This window comes from Pungitius pungitius, chromosome 5 (genome assembly GCF_949316345.1).
Source record: "Pungitius pungitius chromosome 5, fPunPun2.1, whole genome shotgun sequence".
Lineage (NCBI taxonomy): Eukaryota > Metazoa > Chordata > Actinopteri > Perciformes > Gasterosteidae > Pungitius > Pungitius pungitius.
Genome location: NC_084904.1, coordinates 3,410,732 through 3,431,175, shown reverse-complemented (window position 1 = coordinate 3,431,175; position 20,444 = coordinate 3,410,732). Strand labels below are relative to the sequence as shown.

The window sequence follows — 20,444 nt, the reverse complement described above, 5'->3', positions numbered from 1 at the left end:
TTAATTAAATCTGCTTCTTTTTTTTTGTGCGTCAACACTTTCTGCTCTGCAGGGCAGATATTTTTTATCTCTGGTGAATGGATTGCACTTCTGTACATTTGTCAGTGGTTTGAGAGTTAAAATACTTATGTAATACATATTTGATGATGGACATCTTTGCTGTAATGAGCACATGAACCTCAATGATTGGAGAAGGACGCTATAATGTTTCTCATTCTACTCCAAAGAAGCTACATAAAAGCTGTGCAAATAAAAACTGTCGTTATGTTAAATGACTTCCATGTTAAATGATTTCCACGAACATTTAAGATACTTTGTCTTGACAGCTGATACAGTTAAAAGCCTTGTCGTTGGTGTTAACTAGTGTAGAAATATACAGTTGAATTATTACAGAAAATTAGTACCAAATAGTTTAATTTTGATTTCACTCAGTTTGCTCCCTCTCTTCTCTACATAAAAAAGCCCCAAACCCTATCCAGCGTGAATTACTTATCTAATTGCTCATTCATCTTTGTTTTTTTGACAATCTAATGTGGATGAATGTTTTCCCTTCCAGTTGAACGTTCAAGAAGCATTGCATGGCTCCTTTTACCGGGACATCCTTCAGCCCTCTATGACTGGTTGTCTGCCTCACAATCAGAGCGGGCACTACAGCCACAAGAGGAGCCGCAACAACGCACCCCATGCCAACGCTCTCTGCCACTTCCACATTGCTGCCAGCATCAACCCCGCCACAGGTAAAATCAAGCTCAGTACTGGTGAAAAATACTTCTTGAAGAGAAAGAACATCAGCAACATACAGTACTGCAATATGTTAGTTATTCCTAAAACATAAAGAATGTATATAGTTAAATAATGCTGAGAAGTCTTGTAGAATGGTATGTGAATGCTTGAATTATACTTTAGCATACTTCAAATCATTCAAATATTGATGAGGGTTAGGTGTAATGCAACTTAAATGTATTTATGTTCTTTATCACAGACATTCCACTGCTGCCCTCCATCTCCTCTCTGAGTTCTGTGGATGACGAAGAACCTGGAGGTCCGTTTACTGTCCACTGGCTCAACAACAAGGAGCTTCACTTCACCTTAGCTATGGATGTCTTCATGCAGCAGCTCAGAGGCAGCCTGGAGCAACAGGACGAATGCTCCCATGAAGGTACAGGAAAGTCTTTGGACCGGTTCTTTCTCAAAGGGCTCTGTATGCTAATCTGGACACCAATCTAAGAGCTAGACTGTTCACATTTGTCTTCAATACTGCTTTTAATAATTGACACGTGGGCACTATAATTTGTGTTCTCTTACAGTGCCCGATGATGAGGACAACTTTGAAGAAGATAACAATTGCAGGCCAAGTGACTCACAGGCACCTGAGGCTGCGGAGCTTCCCCTGGCAGCAGTGAAGCACCAGGTGGACGTGCTGTTAGAAGAGTGGAATAAAGGGGCAGACATGTTGTTCAGTATCCATCCCATGGACGGCTCTCTTTTGGTCTGGCACGTCGACTGGTTGGATGAGTACCAGCCAGGCATGTTCAGACAAGCTCAGGTATGTTTACATTTTTTTTTACAATTCATTTCGCTGGCGCTTTTATCCAAAGCAACTTACCATTAAAGCTGCGAGTAGCGTTGGACGGGTCCTTGCACGTCGGGGCACTTGCCGAACGGGAACCCTGCGGCCGTCGGACGAAGCGTTCGCAAGTCAGTGGTCGTTAACCATGGGAAGCAACACCAGGAATGCCGCTTTGCAAACATTATCTTTAACATTATCATGGCCTTAGACCTTTTCTATCAACATATAACCAGGACATTCTGATCTACCATTCCAAAATTAAAGCCTCTCAAAATACCATTCATGAGCTGTATGGTTTCCTTCAAAATCTTTCACGAGACTACTTTTGGTCATTTTCAGGTTATAAATAGAAGGGAACTAAAAATAATTACACAGTAATTCCACTTCAGGCAGAGAGTACACATCACCATGTGGTAACCAGGACATTCTGTTCAACCAGTCCAAAATAAAAGCCTCTCAAAATACCATACATGAGCCAATTTCCTTCCAAATATCACATTTGGTAATTTTTAGATTAGGTTTAGAAGGAAACAATCAATACTTTCATGACCATTCCACTTCAGGTTGATAGTACACATCCCCAAGGTGTCACTTGGGGATAACCAGGGCATTCTGATCTGATATACCATCCCAAAATAAAAGCCTCTCAAAATCCCATACATGACCCAACTTCCTTCGAAATCATTCAAAAGGTGTTCTTTGTAAATTGCTCCCTACGCACATAGTATTTCTTCCGGCAAAATGCAACTTTTAGAGCCTAAGGTCTCGAGCACACTGCGTCGATTTGAAAATAATCTGGTTTAATCGGGTTAATGTGGGTCGTGTCCCCTTTAGTAGCACTTTCTGAGAGATCAGTAACTGCACTGCTGCTGCTTATTGGTCAAACCCCCACATTGCTTAAACTATATACTTACACTGCTTCATTTAATAAAAAAGAGAGTACAAACATTCCAGACTCCTTTTAAAATACTGGCCAAGGTGAAACTGAGGGAGTAGAAATAACCGCTCCAGGAATGAGAAAACGATGGATAAACAATTTATTTTGGCGCCCAAGTGTCTATATCTCCTTTGGGGGGGCCCCCCCCTTTTTTCCTTTTTCATACTTGAGCATATTTGCCTGAATGTGCACACATCTTGTCCCTCTTAAATGTATGTGGGTGTGAACAGACTTAATCCCTCAAGATTGATTATAAAATATTGTTCTACTCTATAATTGAAATAACTTTGTAAAGTAAGCAACCTCTTGTTGGCTTTCACAATTTCGAGAGGCAAAAAAAATGAATTTATCTTCCAAGGTTGTGAATCAGTTTGGCTGCTGTGACGGTCTGGCTGTTTTAATGAATTCTCATCCATGCATTTACACAATTATATTCCAGTTATGCATGACTTCATATCAAATTCAAAAGTCTCTTGATGCAGTTTGTTAGCGGTGAAATAATGAGAGCCTTGTGACATGGCAGTTGGTCACTGAGCCAAGGCTGCTAAAGAATCCAGTTTAATTTACATTCAGGTGGACCTCTTTTATAAGATTAAGGACAGGATTCCGGTATTTATATTTGCAGAATTATTTTTGCAATTTCTTAGACAATTTCAGAGTTTTCTGTTTTGCTCTTAACCCTTTTGTAGAATGAGTTTTTGATCTTGACTGCCATCTGTGTCCTTACCATTTTCACATAGAACTCAAACTGTTCCGTAATGTGTGTGGTGTTTAATGCTAAGTTGTATCACTTGATTGACAAAGTCTTAAATCAGAGCTGCTCTAGATTTCTTTGCTTTGATGTGTTCCTTTTGCTTTCTCAGGTGTCGTTTGTGTCCCGTATACCGGTAGCGTTCCCTACAGGCGATGCCATCTCCTTGAGCCACAGTGTGGTTATGTATGCCTGCAACAAGAACGTTGATCTGGCCATCCAGCACGGCCGACAGCGGCCACCCGGGAGCGCATTGCCTCAAACCAAATCTGCTCTTATAAGCTACAGCGGTCATGGGAAAGCCGCACCCAGCAGTAGTCTTCGACTAAGCATTTTCACCCCAAACGTCCTCATGATTTCCAAACACGCCGATGGCTCCCTCAACCAGTGGGCGGTTGGCTTTGCAGAGGACTCCGCTTTCTCCACTGTGCTCAGCGTCTCCCACAAGTCACGGTACTGTGGCCACCGCTTCCACCTGAATGACCTGGCCTGTCACTCATTGCTGCCTCTGCTCCTGACCACCTCGCACCACAACGCCTTGAGGACGCCGGAGGCAGACAGCATCCTGGCTCCTCCGGACGCTTACTCCTGTGGTTTCGCCCATCCAGCATTTCTTCCCCGGGGGTCTCGACCCGGCCGGGGGACCCTGGGTGCGGTGTCCCAGGATCCCAATGCAATCTACAGTGAACTGATTTTATGGAGAGTGGACCCTGTCGGCCCTCTGTCTCTGTCTGGCGGGGTCTCCGAGTTAGCTCGCATCAATTCCCTCCATGCATCAGCATTTGCTCAAGTAGCCTGGCTGCCCACATTCATTCCCAGCAGCTGTTTAGGTGAGAAACTGTAGATTTTTTTTTGTTGAGGTAAATGGGGATAAAGTACTCTGAAATGAATCTATTTAAGTTTTTCTTTTTTTGTTTGTTTGCCAAACAGCTATTTTCAGTACTACGAAGGCAATTCTCTTTTACTGAATGAATGCAATCAAATGAGACTAGCTTTGGGACATTAGACCAAATCCCCAGAGATATTTATATTTGAATGGTTCCATGAAGAATTAAATCCAAATGGTACAACGTTTATGACTTTATGAATGTGATTCAGCACTAGATGTCAGTCTTATTTTGGCCCTTTTTTTTTTAGAAAAACAAGTGCAATAGCAGACTCTGTTTTACTGTTTTTCTTTCTTTCTTTAGGTGTTTATTGTAACTCTCCCAGTGCCTGTTTTGTGGCGAGTGACGGCCACTCACTCAGGCTGTATCAGGCTGTTATTGAAGCGAAGAAACTACTGAGTGAGCTCTCCAATCCGGAGATATCAGTAAGTCATTAAATAGGAGTCTCAAACTCTCCATGATATGGTCAACCTCGCAGTAACATTGCAGCATTTTCTTAACGACACCAAAGATCAGTGTTCCCGATTGGGCCTTGAAAGAATCAGGCAATAATATGTTGGTAATTTCCAGTCTTGTCTTCAATTAGCTCACTAATTGTATGTTTTGATGTAAATTTATGAATAATGTACCTGTATTATGTTTGTTTCCCTTTAGAAATATGTTGGGGAGGTCTTTAACATCATCAGTCAGCAATCCACAGCAAAACCAGGGTGTATTATTGAGCTGGATACCATTACTGACTTTGTAAGTAAACACAAATTTAAACTAATTTACAATAACTATCTGATCATCATCTGTCTGACAGTGAACAAACCGTGTTAAAATTTTGGATTAAAAGGATATTAACATGAAAGTCTCCTGTGAAATAATGCACTTGCATACTGTAACTTTTTAAAAGCCATAGTTTAATTATGGACGTTTGGTATTTGGAAGCATAAAGTCTGCAGTAGACGTCAAGGAAAGGTCAACAATGATAAAACCCTTTTTCTTCCCCCCTGGGCGAAGTAAGTGTGCTACTCGCACATGTCCATGTTTATGGAGTGTTAACACGTGTCGTTTCGGCTGCGCAGTGGAGGAAGCATGTTGCTAAGTGTCTGCCTCTGAATGTAGTTTCATTATGGCCGCCTTTGTCTTCTACAGCAGGGTAAGGAGACGCAGCTCTTGCATGTTTTTGAGGAGGATCTGATCCTCGGCAGTGAGCGAACGGAGAGCCCTCAGCCAACTTCTGATCCACTTCACACTGGTAGAGACAAAATCATTATTGTATAAGAATGTTTATACTCTTATGGTTTGATACCAAACATTTGCACCTGCACTGTTCATTAATTTTCTGTCTGTTTATTCCTGCAGCCTCAAGTCAGGCGACGTTCTCGGTGCGTTTTTTTCTCGTCGTGGTCGAATTGACCCCAACGGGTCGCTCGCTCCTCCACATGTGGCATCTCCATCTTGCCGCGAGACCTATCACCATGGGTGAGTTCTTTTGTACAAATAAAAATTTAAATTCAGCGTGAAAACAGAATTATGTTGACCATTACTTCTGAGTTTATGTAGGATTTGCAATTGTTTTTGAGCAGAATATATTCATCATCCTCAAATACAGATGACTCTAATTTAGTGTATTTATTGTTTTGAAATCCTTTGGGAGTGACTTGAGCTTTTCTAAACATTGTCTCCTGCTTTCCTTCACCACAGAAGAGACAACTAAGGAGATGGATGCAACCTCAACTTCTATGAACAGCTCTACCTTTAGTTTTGACACGTTCAGTTCTCCAGCAGCTCAGAAGAGTAAACCCTGCACTTCCAATCTGCAAAGTGCCTGCCGCCTCAGCCTCACAACACACAGGCTGTACAGCCATGAGATGACTCTGCCTGAAGGGGTGGAAGCCATTAGTGTTACACCCTCAGCAGGTGAGGTACAAGAGAGAACACTCTCATACAAATTACAAAAGTCTTTGAGTGTCCTTTGGAAGTGAAACGCAGCTCGGAGCACACAGTCCCTGAGCACAACACATTCCGACTGGGAATGTAGGCGGCAAGCCTAATAGCAGAACACGGATAAAGAAATTTAGCAGCCCCTGAGGTATTTAGCGACACCAGTATCAACAAAGCTGCACATCTTGATGTTGCCATGGAAATATTTCTGTAGCAGTGGTTCTTCATTTGGAAAACTATTGAAATAATCTATTCCGGAACATAGTGACATTTGTTTTTGAACTAAGAAAGTAGAATTAAAATAGAAGAAGCTAACAAACATGGATATCTTTCACTTCGGCCGTGGAAAATATATATATTGCTCATTGTGCTTGGATGGAATAGTGATGAGATTTAACTCTTTAAAGCCTACAAAATATCTAGAAGAAAATATTTGATTTATTGTTTTGCCTCAATTCTAGACGGTTTATAAATTGTCCTTATTGCCATCTGAAGAGCCTATATATATTTCTGAAAAAAAACTAACAAATCTTTTTAATCAAAGCAGACGTTCTCCTTTCTTGTCTAATGGCGCCTTGTCTACTCTCTCCTCAGGTCACCTGAGCGCGTCGTGTTCTCTGCCAGTTGATCGTGTGCCCTACCTCCTCGCCACTTCCTGTTCTGATGGAAAGGTGCGGTTCTGGAGGTGTAACGTTATTGCAACAGATCCCTCTAGTATGGACAGCTTGGTTTACCATTGGGAGGAGTGGCCTTTACTGGTGGAGGAGAACCTTCCTAACAGTAGCGCGGTAACCGTGCAAGGTCGTCCCATACAGGTCAGCTGCTGCCATTCTGGACGGATTGCAGTTGCCTACAAGGAGACGGCCAGCCCGCTTCTTAACGCTACGCCTTATCTGACCTCTCACCAACTATTGAGTTCTCCTCCTACCCTGGCCTCCTCGCCTTATGTGCACAACAACACAAACGCCCATCTGCCCCCGACGCTGACTGTACAGCGTAGCCCAAATCTCCCTCCAAGCCCCAAAGCAGCAAACACTAGGGAGCCATTGGTCCACATCGGCATCTTCCAGTGCGAGTCCACAGGTGGTTCCCAGTGGCATCTAGAACAAACCATAGTCCTGGACAGCGCAGACCCCACAATCGGTAGCGCCAATATTCCAGGTAACATGGACGTCCCTGGGCCTAACGAGGACTGCCTTGGTTCAACCAGTAAGAGCCTGGTTCATTTGGACTGGGTCTCCCAAGAAGACGGGTCACATGTTCTGACTGTTGGTATTGGGACAAAGATATATATGTACGCCCGTCTCTCCGGGAAGCCTCCAGAACTCGGGTTGATATCTGATGCCAGCAGAGAACAGATCTCTTCACGCATGGTCTTAATTCGTTCAGTCAATCTGGTCTCCTCTGTCGAAGGCTCGTTACCTATTCCTGTCTCCCTCTCCTGGGTAAGAGACGGCATCTTGGTTGTCGGCATGGATTGTGAAATGCACGTCTACTCCCAGTGGCAGCCCCCAGCGCCATCCAGACCCAATGCCCCGATTGCTCAGGACACAGACATCAGCAGCAGTCTCTCCTCTATTATCTCGGCCATCAGGCACAGCCAGGAGGATCCCAGCTCCGGGGCCGCCATGTCTTCTCTCGCCCCCCCCAAAAGGGCCTTGACGAGATCAATGATGAGCCTAGCTCAGAAACTTAGTGGGAAGAGAACAGCTTATGACCTGCCCGTCGAGATGGAGGATTCTGGGCTTTTTGAAGCAGCTCACCAACTCTTTCCCACTCTGCCTCAGTACCACCCTGTACAGTTACTGGAGCTCATGGATCTAGGGAAAGTGAGTTAAGGAAATTACTTGATTATGATCCTTACTTTTTTTCCCTTTTTCAAATATAAATGCAACATAATGTCTCCATGTTAAGGTTCACCGTGCCAAAGCCATCCTGTCCCACCTGGTGAAATGCATTGCTGGAGAAATTGTGGCGCTGAAAGACAGTACCACAAATCATGAGAAACGTGTGCGCTCTCGAACAATCAGTGCTGGAGGAAGCACAGCCAGGGATCGAAAGATGTTCACTAAAGCCGAGAACTCCATTCCTGACTACACTGAGATAAGCTCCATCCCCCCCCTGCCCCTGTATGCCCTGCTGGCAGCCGATGAGGATACATCACCAAAACCTGGTTGGTATACCACTTGTGGTTTTAGCATAATATTGTTCAGTAGTGAGTAGAAAATAATGAAGTTTATTACCGTGGTACTCAAAGCGGAGTTAGGAAGTTAACCTTTTCACAGTATTATAATTCAAATGGTCTAGGACAACTTCTGCACCTCCTCTTGGTCATTTTCAGCAGAGGTATATGCTGTAGAGGACTGCCAATAGCTTGCAGCAGCCTGTGTGTGTGTGGCTTGCTGAAATTAGAATCACAGTATGTCCTTCCAGAAGGCTTTACTGGCCCACATGTTGCATGCCCACATATAACTGCCTACTGCGGCTTTATCCTTGTCCAAATACTAGAAGTATGACAAGTTGGTAGTTGGTCAGTTGATGGTAGTTGGTAGTTGAATCACTCAAGCAAGAGGTGATGGGGATGCCAGATGTGTAACTTTGTTTTCGTCAGGCTTTAGATAATAAAAAAAAACAGTGAGGAAGGAAAAGCATCCATGATCAGCCCCCCTCAAGGTGTAACGGACTGGGAATAATACCATACTCTTTGGTGGACTTGTTGTTCCTCAAGAACGAGAGCAGAAACTTTTGAAGTGAAACAATCTCCTGCTATCTGCCGTCTCCTCAGCTGGAGGGGATTTCTCTGCACGTGTCTTTTGACAATTCACGTCTTGGCATTTTGCTCTGTTTCATCTCCTCCTACAGATAATGTGAGCAGTGTCGGGGGAGATAGTGGACATAGTTCCAGTCACACTGATGTTTATGACGAGCTCTTTCATACACCTACCATCGGGGACCTGGACCCCCTGGACGACGATCAAGAGGAAACCGGGAACAAGGTCTGTTTCTGTTGACTATGTTTTTCTCTAAAATTGGACCGCATCTTTTTCTATTACAGTGTGAAGCTTAAGCCCGGCAACATTCATTTTAGAGAACTGAAACAAAAATTAAAGTCTGTGATGGCCCTAGTTAACAAACTAATGGTTAATATATAAATACAATATTATATTCCATTAGGAGTATGACTTCAACCATAGCGCATTCCCTTTTACAAACTTTCCTCTGATTCCCTGTCTCTAGGTTATTGACCTGTCCCAGTACAGTCCCACATTCTTTGGTCCAGAACATGCTCAGGTTCTGTCCAGTCACCTGCTTGATTCCAGTTTGCCGGGCTTAACCCGTATGGAGCAGATGTCTCTCATGGCTCTGGCGGACACCATCGCTACCACAAGCACTGATCTCAAGGACAGCCAGGGCAAAAGCAAAGGTACTGGAAGGAAACAAAGATTTAAAGCAAGGCTGCTTGTAATGACTCAATATTCAGTAGACATTTAATCATGTCCAGCAGTCAGAGCTTTCTGTCATTCATTTACTAGGTGGAGAAACTCTGGACGAGTGTGGTCTGAAGTTCCTGCTGGCCGTTAGACTCCACACTTTCCTCTCTACCTCTGTCCCTCCAGCACACCGAGCACAGCTGCTGAGGCAAGGTAGAGTGGTCTTCAAACTTTTTTCATATACTACTGAATGTCGTACTGTTAAATGTCCCTCCAAATTGGCGCACTATATTTTCACCCTACAAGTCTCCAGCCTCCTACCTAAAAGGTTGTGTCCCTACACTCAGTTCAGATATTGTTCCAGTGGCCGTCTAGTTTTCAGACCTGTATCTCTGAAGCTGCAAAGATGGAGGTTACGCACAGTCTCAATTGTACATTTTAGGCAGCAATGATCTCAGTGAGAGCACTTAACAAGCCGCAGTGTATTCATCATCCTCAACTATACTGGTAAAGTTACCCTTGAGCAAAGCACTTACTCTGTGAATATAGCTAGAACTCCTCAGTAGTCAGCAATATAACACTGTAGCTGCAAGAGGCATGGCCCTTTTTTGCTGTCGTAGCCTAAATGGATATTAAGTAAACGTAAAACTAGTTACTACATTATTTTAAACTAAATTATTTTATACTTAATTGAGAACAAAACTCATAGCTGACCAACATGCGTACCAAATTTGAACTCTGATGATAAAACTAGAGGTTGAAGCTGTCACAAGATGATTTTACTATACTTGTGGGCTATTTGACCAAATATATTGAAATATTCTGATGTTTGAAGAAATGATGCCGCAAAACAAGTAACGGTTCATTAAAGACTTGAACACTGTCTCGCCAACTCATTCTCTCTCCGAAAATGAAATTTATTAAGGAGTGCTTTTCTGTAATAAAGGTACACCCACATAAAGATGCCTATGAACTGTGCTTTTGCATTAACTCACCTGTGAGTTGACATCCTGTGAAATACAGAGCATCTTTTAACACGGGTCTGTTTCTTCTCCCTTGAGGTCTGTCAACATGTCACTACGCCTGGGCTTTCCACTCTGAGGCCGAGGAGGAGCTGCTGAACATGCTGCCCGCACTACAGAAGGGAGAGCCAACCTGGCCTGAGGTGCGCTCCATGGGCGTGGGCTGGTGGCTCCGCAGCACCAACAAGTTACGCAGGTGTATCGAGAAGGTGAGGCGTCTATGACATTAGCAAGTTTTCATTATCAATATAGTTGTCTTTGCTCGGGTCTTAAACCGTGACCACTGTTAAACCAGTTTTACTACTCTGCAAAATGACTCATGGAGTGACTGTAAAGGCTAAGGAGGTGCAATCTCATGTATTTTTTTTTCCTTATTTGTCAGGTTGCCAAGACGTCTTTACAAAAAAACAATGATCCTCTGGATGCAGCTATATTTTACCTCGCAATGAAGAAGAAAGCAGTGGTCTGGGGGTTGTACAGGTACGGCTAAACTGACTGTGAAATGAGTCTGAGTCGTCTCAATATTTGCCCCCTATCCTCTACCAACCACATTGATGAAAGCTGTGACACAAGTCTTGTTTTGACTTCAAAATGCCTTTCCCCTTAGGTCTCAGAAGAATGCCAAAATGACAGAATTTTTCCGCAACAACTTCAGTGAGGACCGGTGGCGGAAAGCGGCATTGAAAAATGCGTTTTCTCTGTTGGGAAAGCAGCGGTTCCAGCATTCTGCAGCCTTCTTCCTTCTAGCCGGCTCCCTTAAGGATGCAGTGGAGGCAAGTGGAAAATAGAAATGACACACTGTTTGTCAGGAGCACTTGTTCTTTCAGCAGCAAGTGCCACTTGTCAGCCTTCTGAACCTTGCTAAAAGTTAGAAACATTGCTTTCAGCATGAGTAATGTCAAGTGCAGCTCATTTTTATTTATAACATATCTGTAGCATTGTAAGGTGCGTCCCAACAATTCATGATCAAGGGCCTTGCTGCTGATAGAGTAAAAGCAGTGAAGCCACTACCACAAAAAACGGATCTCGCCACCAACATTCCTCTAGTGTGCTGCATCCTTTTTATTATTGAAACCGTTCAGTAGATTCCCAGTGGTGGCGTCTTTATCATGAGCTTTTAGCACAATGCACTACGGACTTGAATGTTTGGAACTAAACTCTTGGGTTTTGCTGTCTGTCTTTCCTCCTCTTTGTAAGAAGTTTCAATAGCATGTTGTTAGATTTATGAAGCTGCTGCACATCATTCCCGCTGAGGCTTCGTAAATGGGGACACTACCGACTACCACCATTTCTTTGATGTTGATATGTGAACTTGTATATTTATTCTTGATTCTTGGAATGTCTGATCGAGTTTGAAAGATGTCTGTATTCACATTAATGTTTCTATAAAAAAATAGCAGGCAGCGCTCAATCAATTTTGCTCGGATATAAAGAGGGCTGCTTCTGGTCTTGTTTGCATAACCTTTTAGTCCTCAAGGTTATCTGTTTCCAAAGTCCCTGAAGCAATGAGTCACATTATTTCATCTCTGAGTAACTTCAGCTTTTTTTTATTTTTTTTTAAGCATTTAATAGAAATGAGCGTAACCCAGGCAAAGGGCTATCATTTGTTTTGTCTCAAGCTGGGAGAGTTGAAATGCACATCACGCCTTACAAGTTGGAAGCAAAGATGTACAAACTTTTAGCCATTTACAAACTTTTCTTATTACTTTTGCTCCCTGTCAACAGATAGACAAACTAGATAGCTGTAACTTCAGGGGATCATTTTGTCCAACTGCAAGACACAACTGTGTCTTGCAGTTGGACAAATGCATCTGCTGATGTCTTATCTCAACCCATTCAGTCCTAGGGCAACAACTCGGAACCATTTTAAAATGATAACAGATTGTGATATCTTGTTTTATTTCCTCCTCCAGGTGTGTATAGAGAAAATGCAGGACCTACAGCTTGCGCTGGTGATCTCCAGATTGTACGAGTCAGAGTTTGAGATGACATCCACCTACAAAAAGATCCTTCAGAGACATGTTCTGGGACAGGACAAACAGGTTGGGAATGTGTGAACAGACTCCACATGCGGCTGTTTGTGCAATTTGTCATCAAGCTACCCGCTGTTGTTTGACTCTTTTGGAAATTAGCAATTTAATAAACTGCAGAAATCTGAAGGAGACGATGTGATTCTCTGTATTTTTCAGATTCAAGCCCACCAGGACCCGTTCCTGCGCAGCATGGCTCACTGGGTCCTGGAGGACTACAGCAAAGCCCTAGACACTCTATTGGAGCACCCAGCAAAGGGCACCAGATCCGGCTCCAATGGGACCCAATGTGATGCAGGTAGGTCTACGCGTGAAGGTAGAATTACAGTTGAACAATCATTATTTGCCACTCTGTCACACCGACTACACACTATCCATCGTGTGTAGTATCCATTGATACTACACACAAGAAAACTTCACAAACAACAAAAACACAATTACATTCCTGTGGTGCATTTTTTAGATTCACATCAAGACAGCAGCAGCAAAACAGTTCTTTGGGCGGATAATGTGGGTGGACCTTTGAACTTGGAATATGTTTGCGCACCAAGCATCATTAATGTAAGCAGACAGTTAGCTTCCCCTCGTCACATTAGAGTCCTGCGCTGTGTCCTGTTGTTCGTCACTTCAGCTTTAATCCGGGAGTCCACAGTGGAGCCAGGTGCTAGCTGCTCCCTCCATCCTCCTAGGGCACATGAGTCCACTGCCAATTTTCTTCATCATACAGCTTGCTACGCTTTTAATGTTTCCAAAATCATTTTTATTTCCAGTCATTTTAAATTTGCGGAGGAAAATATTCATTTCAGGCACATCAAATGCGGCATTGCAAGTCATGCAGACCGGGGAGACACATTTTTACAGAAGGACGTAGCGTTGCAGCTATTTTTGGTCCTTTTTTTAAGTTTTGGAAAATGCAGCATATAATGGAAACACAAGACCATGAAGAACTGAATAGAGTTCACAGAGTCATTTTGACTCAGGAGAAAGAACTGTCCCAGATTGTCATCCCCTGGTTACGTGTGTGTCATAAATAATGTTTTCAACATACATTCACAATGCTCTCCTCTCTGTCTGTGACAGGTTATTCTGCTGTAACTACATGTAACCCAGAGGTTTTCAACTTTTATACCTACCTTCGGACCCACCCACTCCTCCTCCGTCGCCATTTCGGCTCCTCGGACAAGGCTATGGTTGGACTGACGGCCGAGGGGCGCAGGGCCGACTCCATTAGCCTGGAAGAGAGGACGCTGTTTTTCACAGCCGCGTATGCACATCTGCACTCCGGCTGCCCCATGCTAGCCCTGGAAGTCCTTTCCAAGATGCCCAAAGTCCGGAAGCATTCTGAGCTGCCCAACCAGGGCGACGCAGGCGCGGCGGCTGAGCTGAGTGCTGGGAGCAAAAACGGAGAAACCTCGAACCAGGGATGGTCCCAGCAGACTCTGAACGGCTACGAGTCCGACGAGCACGGCTTATCCAACAGCCGGTCAGATTCAGTGTTGAGTTTCGACTGGAGCCAGCAGTCAATGACGCACGCGGATGAGCCACTGGAGCTGAAGTGGGACAGTGACAAAGATGGAGAAGAAGACGATGTAGATGAAGAAGAAACAAAAAATGTGGACAGCAGTAATATGTTCCAGAACACTGAGGATGCCACGTCGCCGCTGGGGGAGGCGGTGATGGGGGAGGTCAGGGAGGACTCCAATGACTTCCTTCCTCCATCTAATGACATCTTAGCGGCTCAGCTGAAGTTTACAGCCTGCTTGAAGATTATGACCAATGAGCTACGAACGCTTTCAACCGGTTATGAACTGGATGGCGGCAAGCTGCGTTGCCAGCTCTACCAGTGGTTGGAGAGAGAGGTAATTGCAGCTCAGGCATGTTTAAAACCCACTTACAGATTCAATGTTCACATCCATGTCTCACCCTTGAGCTCACTTGATAAAACGTGTACATCTTGCATAACTCCCAAAAATCTCTTGTCTTCAGGGATTGTAATTTTCTATGTGCACTGCGTCAGTGTACAAAAACATCATGTTGGTAGGAAAGCCAGTCTAGTTTTCTCTTGCAAAGTAGTTTGCCTATTCCTGTTTTACAATTTGGTGAAATGTTTTCACTCCTACAGATAAACTCCTTCATGATAAATCAATCATAATCATGCTTTTTTTTTCTTTCGTTTTAACCCAGGTGGTGGCTCTCCAGCGTTGCTGCAGCTACAAGCCGTGCTTGCCAGAGCTGTCTTTCCAGGGTGAAGCCCCCGTATCTGGGTTGGTGGAGGAGGAACAGGTGGGTGTAGATGGCTGGCAGCTTCTGCATTTGTCAGATGTTCATGATGAAAAATCGATGCAACCCAACAGCACAGTTTATGTTCATGTAGTATACACAATTGTTATTTGAAAAGATGTTTCTCCCTTGAATATATCATCTCCTAACATCCCCTTGTAGAATTTTTCATTTAGTGTATACTTATGCATTGTTTTAAAATGTGGTTGTTTTAACACAATGAGCCATTAGTATAAATACGAGCAACATGGATAATGATGGCATATTTACAGGCTTCTTAATTTGTTTGTCTTTTCATAACATAATAAAGTTCAAATGTTTTTTGTTTTAAGCCCGGGAGTTCTCATGGTGACAGCCAGCGGAGCAGGAGACACTGGCTGCAGAGTAACCAGCCCCTACTGAGGATGTTCCTTAGCTACTGCAGCCTGCATGGCTCCCACGGTGGAGGACTTGCCTCTGTACGCATGGAGCTCATTTTACTGCTTCAAGAGTCTCACCAGGTAGCTACAGCATACTTTGATGCACCCTTCTTGGATGCAAATGCATTGAAGAATTTAGTCGATTATGCTGCTTCTGTCCTCAGGCAGGTTCTCTCCACACACACACAGAGGAAGGGAATGCATGAACTCAGTGTTATGAAGTGTTGAATGAACATCTACAGCCGAGCCAGTTAGGATAAACAACTCAAACTGGATTTGGTTTTGAAGCCGAAATCTCCAGTGTGTGTGAACACTTTGGCTTGGCCTAGGGGCCAAGCACCACTTCTGTTCCCGACACTCGCAGGCGGAGTTGCCGTGAATGCCGTCTCCCTAGACACAAACACACACTTATAGTGAACTTGCATTCCCACTTCTGGCACTGAGCAGGCAGGTGGTGCTTATTCTCCATGATCCTAAGGGAATTCTTGCCTTAAGCACAGTATTCAAAGGTTGAGTCAATTTGAGGAGGTAAACAACTTGATAAGCCAGCATGAAAATATTGTTTTTGAATGTTAGCAGTCGACCAGAACGAGGTGTTCAGTCTACTCCTTCATTTTGAAATCAAAGTGTTTTTTTGTTGTTGTTTTTTTTTCTCCCATGTGTTCCCACATGGTTGTCAAATGTCTTGTTATTGAAGAGATTACAGTATTGTTCCCTTTGTAACCTCAGTCGGCCTGTAGAGCTTCTGTTGGAGAGTTTAGGGACAACTGAATGTGATTCATCAAGCGTAAGAACCTTAAGCCTGTGGTATTCTTACACATCCAGTCATGTTCAGGGATCTGGTAAACAATACCATCCACTCCTTTTGTTGTCTTCTCTTTAAATGTCATTCACACATTCATGGGCTAAACCTCATGCACTCTCTAAGTATGGGCTCATGTATGACACATCCGGGCTCTGAAGGAGTGCCTTGTTCCACAGATCAAAGCATTGTTTCGCATTTCTCAGCTCCCTTTTGTGAGCGGTTTCTGTTACACTCCAAAAACATGAATGAGCAAGTTTAATACATCTGCTCTTATATGCTCATGTTCTAAGTGACGTGTAGTTACACATATTTTCCCTTAATATTTACAGTATTATGCATGATCAGCATTATCCAAACGGTATGGTGGGCCTGCTTGTTGGTTTACCCGGTGTCACGACGGAACACGCATTTCAGAGTTTCTCTCTGATTTCTCCTAACAGGATGACTCTACCCAGCCGGCGGTGATTCCGTGTGGTCAGCCAACTTCTATCCCTCTCCTGATGGCGTGCACCTCCAACGTAAAGACGGTGGTCGCCAATCCCATTGTCTACCTGACCAACCTGGCTCACGACATTTTGAAGACCATCAATTCGCTCGACTCTCCTCCACATCCGGATGTGGTCAACAATGAGGTACGGAAGTTTCTGGTCTAATGCGGGACTCCCTGTGAAAAGTGTGGTGTGTGGGGTTTTGCATCTAAGACATTACATGTCATTTAGCTGACGCTTTAATCCAAAGCGACGTACATTGCATTATAACCCGTGCATTACATTTTGCCTGGGGAGCAATTGGGGGTTGGGTGTTTTGCTCAGGCACACCTCAGGGCAGCTGGGATTTGGACCAACCTTGCGGCTCCCAGCGCACCACGCTGAAAGAGCAATCAATACATGAAATCGAAATGACACCTTTCAAAGTGGTGTATCAATAATTAACAAATGCGTGGACATTTTTTATGTCTTGTGTCCTGTGTTCATGCACCTGAAACATATCTTAATTCTGTTATTTCAGATCTACGTGATGCACACATTGGCTGCCTCCTTGTCAGCCTGTATATATCAGTGTCTGTGTGATGGACACACCCACAGGTAAGTTTCCCTACCGGGGATATTTGAGGTGACATGTGTAGGATATTCCTGCATCCATCGGTGAGCGTGTTGTTTGAAACCATCTCAAGCCCAGCTCTCTTTCCAACCATGAAGGAGAAGACAGTGGTTGTGTCTAAAGGCTGTTTTTTATTGGTCCCTTCTGGGCTACTGTAGAAAAATGTATCCGTATAAATGACGAGACATTTTCAGTTAATTTGATTTTGACATGTTTTCTATTACATTTACTTTTTTGCCATTTATATCCTTTTAAAAGCTACACAATTTTATGACCCTTTTGGGGTGTCAGCTTTGCCAGGACTGTTTCACAAAGTGACAGTGATTGGCAGTGTCACAGTAACCTTAAATAGATAAGAACCCTGGGCTATTGTCAAGCCAGTCATTTCTTTACAATCATTTTGGGATCTAGGAATAATAATCTTTCAATATCTCTAACCCTGCTTTGGTAAAAGACTTTCATTCACTCTGACTGAACATAATTTGAGGTCATAGTGGCCATGTACATTGCAACATCTCTCTGAGCAAGACCTAATTCTTTAGGTGACTAGCAATGGCCATCTTTGATACAACTTACACCACAAATCTTTCACCACATTCACCTTGACACAACTGGATTATTCATCTATCTAGTGATTTTACTTTGTTTTCATGTTTTTAACATGAAAAAACCCCGGCTTGTTTTTATTCTTTTTTTTTAGACTTATTGGAGCAGAATAATAAGTATGAAGGGACATGACTGCTGGTGGTAACCAAGCAAGGGGTGGGGGGGGGGATCTAGTCAAACACTGTAAATGTATTACTGAAGTAAAACATGCTTTTAAAGATGCCTTTAGAAGTTGACGTAGAGTGGCATTCTCTCCAGTGTACAGCAGGGGGTGACTCCTCTGGTTGTGTTGCTAGCACGGCTCTTTCCGGTCTGGGAGTCTATGTTTTTCTGTCAGAAAGTAAACCCCTTTACAGGGTTTTTAGTTCATAAAAGGTTTATTGTAACATTTTTCGGCTGCTCAATTGTCTGGTTGTATTTAGCTCCACACTCTGGTGCCCCTTGTTGCAAAACTAAACAAAGATGGTGAAAAGGCCCCCAATCCAATGGGAGACTTCACGGTGACTTAGTTCACTTCTCATTTACAGTCTATGGCTTCAGGCTGCTTTTAGAAAGCGCTGTATTGATATGCCTTAAGAGATTTGAAGAGACAAATATGTTGAAAGTTTGCAAAAAGAATGTCTGTTTTAATCTTATTGAAAATGATGAAAGCGCTATGGCTTCGGTTTGTCATTCTTATTGTAAATACTTAATCAGATTTTTCAATTCGACAAATGGGTTGGAACATTGCTTATTCATGATGTGGTTAGTTGTGTCTGTCTATGTGTATCTGGCCTGCAGCTGTGGGACTTCCTGTCATGGTTATGCCAGATTAATTGTACAAAAAAATAGTTTATGCTTGACCAAACTAGGGACGTTGAAGCCACAGAGCTGTGACCCCAGGAAAAGATTTGCTTGCAACAATTAATGTGTCAGAAAGAGATTAGCCTTTAAGTTGAAAGACTTAATTGTTGCTTCAGAGCAAGAGTTTTGGCCTTGGTATTTTAAACCTCACCCAACTCCAAGTAAGTTGATGCAATGAACACTTTTGTTTACTTGTGTGCGCACACAGTGATCTATCCCATACTGTTGGGAGTTGATCAACTAGACTAGCAAGACTATTTCTAATTTAACACCGTCTTTGCTATGCTAATTCTGGTATAAACTCTCCTGGTGTGTTGCTACAGAGGTTTGATGGAATGTGCTTCTGTTTCTTCTTGATTGTCGGAGCAAGCGAGAGGGTGCAAGTGAATTTTTTAAAGGGTATTTCAGGATGTAGGTTGTGGGGGTTGAATCTTGCCGTCTAACTCAGTGTTTTGATGCATGTTCTGCTCCTTTCTCTGTCGTGTCAACTTTCATTTAGTTAACCTTTTAAGAAAACAGCGTGCCGGTTCTTCCATAAGATTACATTTGTGCATTAAGACCACATTGACCTCCAATCTTAATGATCTAGCCAAATTTCTAATTCTAATTTCACAATGTATGTTATGTAGACTTTTTTTTTTTTAATCTATATTTGCAGAAGCTTCTCTGGAAAAATATCCTCTGCTAAAATCCAATTAATTCTTTTTATGCGCAAATCCACTTGACACAATAACTCTGCTACTGATGCTTTCATTGGCTTCAGGCAACAGAAGTTGCAATCTCAAAGATCTATATTTCGGCATCTTTGACTTCACTCACGTAAATGATGGATAATTGCTGAGGTGCGGTTGGATGTCACTTCCCAGAGATCCAGACGATGTCGAGAATTGTCGCCAAAGACATCCAGCTTGTAATTAAGCAGCGGCTTTCATTCTTGAAGATCATTACTTTAATAAACACTTGGGTAACTAAAAAGGCAGTACAAAGGTATTTTTATATCTTGGCAGTGGTGCCTCTGATTTAGAAACATTATCCCAGAATTCAGAACAAACTTAAAATAGATATATTGCACAACACCTTGCTAAAATTTGAATTTTTTTCTACTTCTTTTTGTGTCCTCCAGCCATGTGAACCAATTCACAGGAATCGTGTATCAGAGTGTGTTGCTGTCTCTGAAGCAGCCGCTCAGAACTTTCAGTATGGATGAGTCCGTTCAGCCCAACACCTCCCCTGCACAGTGGCCAGGTAAAAACACAAAGCATTTAACAAAGCTGTCCTCTCAATGAGGATGTGAATTGTTCTGCACATCCATACATATATAATGCACATTTGAAATGGTTCTTCCAATCCTGTTGTCCTCTCTGGTCCGTTGCTGTTCCCTCTTCACGTCCCTCTCTCCAGGCATCGCCTCTCTGATTCGTCTGTTGAGCTCAGCAGGCGAGGAGAGCCAACCGGGGTTAACCGTGCTGCTCTGCGAGATCCTGACTGCTGTCTTCCTCAGTCTGTTTGTTCACGGCATGGCCACTCACTCCAGCAACGAGCTGTTCCACATTGGGGCCCACCCGCTCAATGGCAAGCTCTGGGTGGTGGTGTTCGGAGGGGGCGCCCGGACCCCCGTCATCGGGAAACCCAACAGCCCAATGAAAACCCCCCCACCAGGTGGGAACGAATTAGTGTGTAGTTCTGTTCTTGCCGGTCTGCCTGAGTGGCCGTCTTCTCTGCCGGGTTTGCTTTTGGAGGTGACCCAGTAGCTAAATCGAATCAGCTCTGCTAAATTTATTGGTTTTTAGTCGGTAGGTCTGAGTAAAATCCATCAATTTATTAGAGCCG

At 43.4% G+C, this 20,444-nt stretch overlaps 1 protein-coding gene across 3 annotated transcripts in view; it reads left to right on the top strand.

Annotated features, from left to right (window-relative positions):
• Positions 1 to 20,444, top strand: part of LOC119225551 (dmX-like protein 1) — a 42,967-nt gene that overhangs the window by 8,427 nt on the left and 14,096 nt on the right. For all 3 annotated transcript variants that reach the window (XM_037483485.2, XM_037483486.2, XM_037483484.2), the window contains exons 10-35: positions 557 to 737; positions 983 to 1,159; positions 1,308 to 1,546; positions 3,371 to 4,088; positions 4,449 to 4,570; positions 4,800 to 4,889; positions 5,286 to 5,388; positions 5,496 to 5,615; positions 5,838 to 6,053; positions 6,672 to 7,906; positions 7,992 to 8,250; positions 8,940 to 9,073; positions 9,315 to 9,501; positions 9,611 to 9,721; positions 10,570 to 10,739; positions 10,913 to 11,010; positions 11,138 to 11,303; positions 12,444 to 12,572; positions 12,720 to 12,858; positions 13,641 to 14,419; positions 14,745 to 14,843; positions 15,173 to 15,340; positions 16,505 to 16,696; positions 17,073 to 17,149; positions 19,738 to 19,859; positions 20,016 to 20,273. In XM_037483485.2, the coding sequence (XP_037339382.2) occupies positions 557 to 737; positions 983 to 1,159; positions 1,308 to 1,546; positions 3,371 to 4,088; positions 4,449 to 4,570; positions 4,800 to 4,889; positions 5,286 to 5,388; positions 5,496 to 5,615; positions 5,838 to 6,053; positions 6,672 to 7,906; positions 7,992 to 8,250; positions 8,940 to 9,073; positions 9,315 to 9,501; positions 9,611 to 9,721; positions 10,570 to 10,739; positions 10,913 to 11,010; positions 11,138 to 11,303; positions 12,444 to 12,572; positions 12,720 to 12,858; positions 13,641 to 14,419; positions 14,745 to 14,843; positions 15,173 to 15,340; positions 16,505 to 16,696; positions 17,073 to 17,149; positions 19,738 to 19,859; positions 20,016 to 20,273 (6,289 nt within the window). The remainder of the gene's footprint in view (positions 1 to 556; positions 738 to 982; positions 1,160 to 1,307; positions 1,547 to 3,370; positions 4,089 to 4,448; positions 4,571 to 4,799; positions 4,890 to 5,285; positions 5,389 to 5,495; positions 5,616 to 5,837; positions 6,054 to 6,671; positions 7,907 to 7,991; positions 8,251 to 8,939; positions 9,074 to 9,314; positions 9,502 to 9,610; positions 9,722 to 10,569; positions 10,740 to 10,912; positions 11,011 to 11,137; positions 11,304 to 12,443; positions 12,573 to 12,719; positions 12,859 to 13,640; positions 14,420 to 14,744; positions 14,844 to 15,172; positions 15,341 to 16,504; positions 16,697 to 17,072; positions 17,150 to 19,737; positions 19,860 to 20,015; positions 20,274 to 20,444) is intronic.